The sequence below is a fragment of the Centropristis striata genome, chromosome 20 (assembly GCF_030273125.1).
Source record: "Centropristis striata isolate RG_2023a ecotype Rhode Island chromosome 20, C.striata_1.0, whole genome shotgun sequence".
NCBI classification, from domain to species: Eukaryota; Metazoa; Chordata; class Actinopteri; order Perciformes; family Serranidae; genus Centropristis; species Centropristis striata.
The window spans coordinates 33,342,511-33,350,010 of NC_081536.1; the positions used below are offsets into that span (position 1 = coordinate 33,342,511).

The 7,500-nt window shown below is 37.6% G+C and overlaps 1 protein-coding gene across 1 annotated transcript in view; it reads right to left on the reverse strand.

The window, feature by feature from the left end:
- LOC131993302 (LIM domain-binding protein 3-like) overlaps window positions 1-7,500 on the reverse strand; it is a 37,694-nt gene that overhangs the window by 3,393 nt on the left and 26,801 nt on the right. The window contains exons 6-7 of the mRNA XM_059359147.1: window positions 5,411-5,581; window positions 4,676-4,717 (exon numbers count right to left, since the gene is read on the reverse strand). Of these exons, the coding sequence (XP_059215130.1) occupies window positions 4,676-4,717; window positions 5,411-5,581 (213 nt within the window). The remainder of the gene's footprint in view (window positions 1-4,675; window positions 4,718-5,410; window positions 5,582-7,500) is intronic.

The following is a 7,500-nucleotide window of genomic DNA, read 5'->3' on the forward strand; positions in this document are numbered from 1 at the left end:
TGTGGTTGTTAAGATCACAAAAAGACAAAATAATGCCTAAAGACATGTGAAACAACCACAAAGAGACACAAAATGACTTCAAAGAGACGTAAGAGACAGACAAAGACACACCAAACAACTACAAACAGACACATAACAACCACAAAAAGACAAAAAAAAATACCCACAGATACGTGAAACCACGACAAAGGAACAAGACAAAGACACAAAAAAATGACTTCAAAGACCACAACGATGAACAGAAATACTTCAAAGAGACATAAAACAGCCACAAAGACACAAATGGTGCTTACAGACACATGTAACAACCACAAAGATACACAAAACAACTCCGAAAAAGATGTTAAACAACCACAAAGACACACGGAACGACCACAAAGATGGACAGGAATACTTCAAAGAGGCATAAAACAACCACAAAGACACACAGACGGCAACATAGAGACAAAATGCTATCAGATATGTGAAACAACCACAAAGACACAGAACGACCACCAAGACGCAGAGAATTACAACAAAGTTGCACAGAAATACTTCAAAGAGACATAAAACAACCACAAAGACACACAGAACGACCACAAAGACACAGATGATACTTACAGACACATGAAACAACCACAAAAATACACAAAACAACTCTGAAAAAGATGTTAAACAACCACAAAACAACCACAAAGACACACAGAACAACCACAAAGAGACGTAAAATTAAAATTTGTGTTGTGCCTCTCTCAGTCGGGATCTGAGTGTCTCCCTGCAACCGACTGAAGAAATGAGTCTCAGGACATGAATAAAAGGAAATGAAAAGATAGAAACAGCAGCAGAGATACTTACCGCCTTTACACACACACACACACACACACACACCCCAGACTTGAATGTTAGTGTGAAGTGTCAGTATCTTAATAATGAAGGTGACGGTGATCTGTGGCGGCTCAGCTGTTACTCAGCGATGAAGTTAACGGTTACGTGTCTCTGAGCGTTCAGGAGGGTCGCCCCTTCAAAATAAAAGCTCCCTCTGTGAGAAGCCGTCTGCTGGTTTGTTACGCAGCGTGAAGCGACTCTGCAGGTGTCTGGTACCTGGAGACGGCAGCTCGGTGCTGGAGGCCGCGCCCGGCGGCGGGCTGGCGCTTCGGGCTGCGGGGACGACAAGCAGAGGTCACCTGATGCCTGCTGAGGCTCAGAGACGGTTATAACCACCGAGACATTTACAACCTCCGAGATAGTTATAACCACCAAGAGAGTTATAACCACCGAGAGATTTAATAATAATCAGTCTGAGCAGCGTGATCTTATCTGCTGCAACACAGAGTCAAAACCTGCCGAGTCCCAGATGTCCCAACAGCACCTGAACGCAACATACCTGTCTGTCTACAAACCCTGAGATCAAAAAACACCAAACACACCAAAAACACCAAACACACCACACACCACACACACACACACACACACACAGCAGACAGTCAGTGGGAGCTACGGAGAGCAGAGAGGGACACTTCACATCCTCAAAGTGTCCAAAAGGGTTAAAATATCTTCACGGAATCAGTTTTGGAGAAAAAGTTTTGATTTAAAACCTGAGAGATCTCTGAACCCTACATTATTCTGTTTATATTTACCTTTTTCTAATTTATTTTATATTGTTTAATTATTATTATTATTAGTAGTATAATCATTATTATTATCATTATTATTATTATCATTGTTACTATTATAATCATTATTATTATTAGTAGTAGTAGTAGTAGTATAATCATTATTTTATTGTTATTATTATTATTATTATTATTATCATTATTATTGTGTATTTAATTATTTTTTATATTTTATTTGTATTTATTTATTTTATTTTATTTTTAAACATTTTGGGGGATGTGACGTTTAATATTCATTGTACACACATCACTGTATTGATTGGTGATTTTTAAATGTATTTATTTATAATTAATTGAGAATTATTTATTTAAAAAATGATTTTGTTCATGTATTTATTTATTTATTTGTGTATTTATTTCTGTATTATTTTCTTTATAAATACATTTTCTTCTAAATAAATCAAGTACAATATTAAAAATAATAATAAAAAAAAATCCTAAATAAATCAATATCAATATACAATTCCATGTTTAAATATTTAAATGTTATCTTACTGTTTTATCCTAATTGAAATATTAAATTAATTATTATTAATATTACATTTTTTTTTGTATTTTTATTTAGTTTCAAATGATGTATTTAAACTTTATTTCTCTATCTTTTCTCTGTAACTTCTATTTTTCTTGATTTTTTAATCATTTTAAAAATATTTTTGTTCCTTTTTTGAAGCCTGTGTGTGTGTAAATGTGTGTAAATGAGCTCCGTGTGGTGAAGAAGAAGAAGAAGAAAAGAAGAAGAGGCCTTGCAGCTGCAGCAGATGTTGCCGTGGTTACCCTGAGGGGGGCGGGGCCAGGCGAGGCGGGGGCGGGGTCCTGCGGCGGCAGCGTGGCGGCGGGGGGCCGGAGCATGCTCAGTGGAGCTGAAGCACAGGAGGCGTTAGCAGCAACAACCACAGGAGGAATATATACAGTTAATATATAAATATATATGTATGTATCCATGCAGGACTCACCACCCTGCATGGACACATATATATATTTATATTAATATTAATACTCAACACTGTATATATAGAATGATTTATGCATCAGATTAGTTGAAGCATCAGGCGTTATTGTCTCATGCACAAACAAACTAACAAACAAACTGCTAATGTGACGTTTCATTTTTCTTCATTCGACTCCTAAATTTAGTTTTATTTGCCAAAAATAATTTTTAAAAAAACTAAAAATAATAATATAAAATAAATGAATATGAATGTTAATAGTTCCAGGGGTAAAACACACTGAAGAGGAATCATTATTATTTTTAGACGATATTTTAAATGAATTATAAAAAATATATATGAGAGAGAGAGAGAAGAGGAGGAGCACGAGGAGGAGGAGGAGGAGAGAGGAGGAGGAGAGAAAGGAGTAGGAGGAGGAAGAGGAGGAGAGAGAGAGAGAGAGGAGGAGGAGGAAGAGGAGGAGAGAGAGAGAGAGAGGAGGAGGAGGAGAGAGAGAGAGAGAGGAGGAAGAGGAGGAGAGAGAGAGAGGAGGAAGAGGAGGAGGAGGAGAGAGAGAGAGAGAGAGAGAGAGGAGGAGGAGGAAGAGGAGGAGAGAGAGAGAGAGGAGGAAGAGGAGGAGAGAGTAGGAAGAGGAGGAGGAAGAGGAGGAGAGAGAGAGGAGGAAGAGGAGAGAGAGAGAGAGGAGGAAGAGGAGGAGAGAGAGAGAGGAGGAGGAGGAAGAGGAGGAGAGAGAGAGAGGAGGAGGAGGAAGAGGAGGAGAGAGAGAGAGGAGGAGGAGGAGGAGGAAGAGGAGGAGAGAGAGAGAGGAGGAGGAGGAGAGAGAGAGAGAGAGGAGGGAGAGAGAGAGAGAGAGAGAGAGAGAGGAGGAGGAGAGAGAAGGAGGAGGAGGAGGATGAGAGAGAGGAGGAGAAGGTGGAGGAGAGAGAGAGAGAGGAGGGAGGAAGAGGAGGAGAGAGAGAGAGGAGGAGGAGGAGAGAGGAGAAGAGAGAGAGAGAGAGAGAATGAGAGAGGAGGAAGAGGAGGAGAGAGAGAGAGAGAGGAGGAGGAGGAAGAGGAGGAGAGAGAGAGAGGAGGAGGAGGAGAGGAGGAGAGAGAGAGGAGGAGAAGGTGGAGGAGAGAGAGAGAGAGGAGGAGGAAGAGGAGGAGAGAGAGAGGAGGAGAAGGTGGAGGAGAGAGAGAGAGAGGAGGAGGAAAGAGGAGGAGAGAGAGAGAGAGGAGGAGGAGGAAGAGGAGGAGAGAGAGAGGAGGAGAAGGTGGAGGAGAGAGAGAGAGAGGAGGAGGAGGAGAGAGAGCGAGAGAGGAGGAAGAGGAGGAGAGAGAGAGGAGGAGGAGGAAGAGGAGGAGAGAGAGGAGGAGAAGGTGGAGGAGAGAGAGAGAGGAGGAGGAAGAGGAGGAGAGAGAGAGAGGAGGAGAGAGGAGGAGAAGAGAGAGAGAGAGAGAGGATGAGAGAGGAGGAAGAGGAGGAGAGAGAGAGAGAGAGAGGAGGAGGAGGAAGAGGAGGAGAGAGAGAGGGAGGAGGAGGAAGAGGAGGAGAGAGAGAGGAGGAGAAGGTGGAGGAGAGAGAGAGAGAGGAGGAGGAAGAGAGGAGGAGAAGGTGGAGGAGAGAGAGAGAGAGAGAGAGAGAGAGAGAGGAGGAGGAGGAGGAGGAAGAGGAAGAGGAGGATAGGAGGAGGAGGAGGAGGAGCAGCAGTACTTATTTTCTGACTAAATATACTCAGTAACTTGTCTCTGGTCCTGTAGCTCCCTCTGCTGGAGAAAACGGTTCTTTACATTAATAAATTATTCTCATAAATGAATAAATCTAAAACCTGAAACCAGCTGAACATTATTAACAGATATTATTAATCCTTTAACTATTTTTATTATCATTTACAGAGTAAATGTACTTAGTTGATTTCCCCTGCTGCTGAATTTCACAATAAGAGCCTGAAAGGAGACCAGGAGGAGTTCACAGGAAGCTTCAGGGGCGGTGAGGGGCGGGGACCAGGTGCTCGGGGGCGGGGCCAGGTGCTCTGGGGGCGGGGCAGAGTGTACAGGTGAGGAGCCGGGGGGGCGGGGTCAGCAGCTGCAGCCTACCTGCTCCTCTTCAGCGCCTCCTCCTCCTCCTCCTCCCCGTTGCTGTGAGAGAGACAGGAGACAGAGAAACAAAAATAATTATTAATATTTATGAGCTGCTTTCACACATCTTGAATATTCAGATTTAGTTCTGATTTGAATGTAAAATTATAAATATATATATATAAATAAATGACTGATAAATGTAATTAAATGTATAAAAAATAAATTAATTTAATTTCTAACATTTATTTATATAAATTATATTTTACATTTCTCAATAAATAATTGTATAAAATAATACATAAAATAAATAAATACATTGACACTTACTGATTTGATTTTAATTCAACTACTTCATTTTCTATGTATTTTAAATGTATAATTAAAGTTGTAAACGTACAAGGAAACATTCAGAAAAAATAATTATGCCACTTTAAATTCAATAACGTGGTATATTTACAAAAAAACATGAAAAACATGATCATAAAAAATATTCTATGAAATAATATGAATGTAATATAAAATATTTTTAACTGATATTTAAATTATAAATGTACAAGAAAAAAATTAAGAAAATAAAACTTAATTATTTTCTGAAAAAAACGTTGTAAATTTGCCAGATAGAAAATGTGTGAAAAAATATTATATATGAATTTATAATATAAAAATGCATTTCATGTATTTATGTTTTTTTTTTTACTTTTTGGAATTTTTCTGGTCTTAAATAATGAAATAATGAATAATCAGGTGGACTCACGGGTCTGGGTGGCGGTCCTGGAGGCGAGGACCCTGAAGGTCTTGGACTGCCTGGCGGCGCTGCGGCGGCCCCCCCACTCCCCCGAGTCCTGGTCCTGGTCCTTCTCCAGACTCTGGACCGCCTGATAGACCGGAGAGTCTACAAGAGTCTCTTTAACCGAGACAAGACTGAAACCCGACACCACATGAGACCAGAACCAAACCAAAGACCCAAAACCAGAGAGTGAGAACAGACTGGAGGTCAAAGGTCACAGCTGCTGACACTTTTGGGGGTTTATGTTTGATTTGGGGAAATTTTGGATATTAAAACCTGGAACTCTAAAACATTTTTATGGTTCAGAAGCAAAACATTTGATTGTTTTTTTTGCATGAGAGGACAAAAGAATGTGATGATATTAATTTATGAGAATAAATAAAAATTAAAAATAAAGACAGAGACGGAGGAGGCAGAAATATTCTGAGAAAACTCAGTTTACATGAATAAAGTTGTAAATTTACAACAATTTTTTTTAGATATTTTCTGACAATAAAGCGTTAAATTTAAAATAAATTAAAAAAATGTGTTTTTTGAGATGAAAATGAATAAAAAATTGAGGGAAAAAAAACTACAATTTCTTCTGAGATTAAAGTGGTGCATTAACATGAAACAAACAGCAGATGTTCTCTGAGAATAAACCATTCAGTTAAAAAAAAAAAAAGTTAGTTAAAGTTATAAATTTATGAATTATTGGGGGCAATAAAGTGGTATTTTCTAAGAATAAAGATGTTAATTTCAGAGAAAAAAACCCTCAAGTAAAATATTTTTTACTGAGATCAAAGTCACAAATTTACAAGAAAATAAATAATAATGAATTATATTTCCATGTTCATTTATGGCTTCATAATACTTTGAATATTTGAGGGTTTTTTTCTTGTAAACTTGTGATTTTAATCTCAGAAATGTTTCTTTTTTCTCTGAATATTCCGTCTCTCCTCCTGCTCTGTCTTTATTTATTTATTTAACAATGACTGGTTTTTGTGTTAAACTTCACCAAAGTAGCAGTAAATGTTGACAAGAAAGACATAAATAATATTAATAATCATAAAACTAATAATGAAACGTTTGTTTGTTAGAAGAAGAAGAAGAAGAAGAAAAAGCGTCAGAACATTCAGTTTGTTTCTTTTCTCACTAAACGTTTGTTGTTTACTGATGAAAGTCGAGCAAGAGGAGTGTGTGTGTGTGTGTGTGTGTGTGTGTGTGAGTGTGTGTGTGTGTGTGTGTGTGTGTGTGTGTGTGTGTGTGTGTGTGTGTGTGTGTGTGTGTGTGTGTGTGTGTCTTCATGCAGTTTTTCTTGGGATTCAATTTTCCAGCCGGATGGAAAATTGATTGTTATTGTAGAGACAGAGCAGCAAACCAACAACAACAACAACAAAAACAACAACAGGATTATTATTCTGAATGATATCTAAAGATGCTTAATTTGCTTATTTATTTATTTACCTCAGTAATAATCTTTTTGCTTGCTTAGATTCCTATTTATATTTTATATTTTGTAATTTATAATTTATTTTTTTATAATTAGTTAATTCGCAATGTATAAAAACATTTGTAGTAAATAAAATAAATAACTTGGGAAAATAATTTGGTGAAAATGCAAAGTGAAAATAAGGCATATCTAAATATATTTAAATATTAATAAAAATGCAAATAAATTAATTAAAGACAATTTATAAATTATTTTTAATATTATTATTATTATTATTATTATTATTATACTTATGTATGAATATATTCATGAGATTATTGGATTGATTTAAAGATGAAGGATGTGTGTGTGTGTGTGTGTGTGTGTGTGTGTGTGTGTGTGTGTGTGTGTGTGTGTTTCTGCTCAGCTTGAACACATCAAAACACACAAACAACAACAAACCCAAACCAGAATCAATATAAAATCAATAAAACTCCAAACCAACCAACCAACGACCTGAGACCAGAAACACGACGACGTGAGACGACGAAGATCAATAATAATAATAATTAATATCCGTAATAACTGTCGGTGCTCAGAGTGAAAGAAAAGAAGAAGATCGAGTTTATATACGACTCGTTT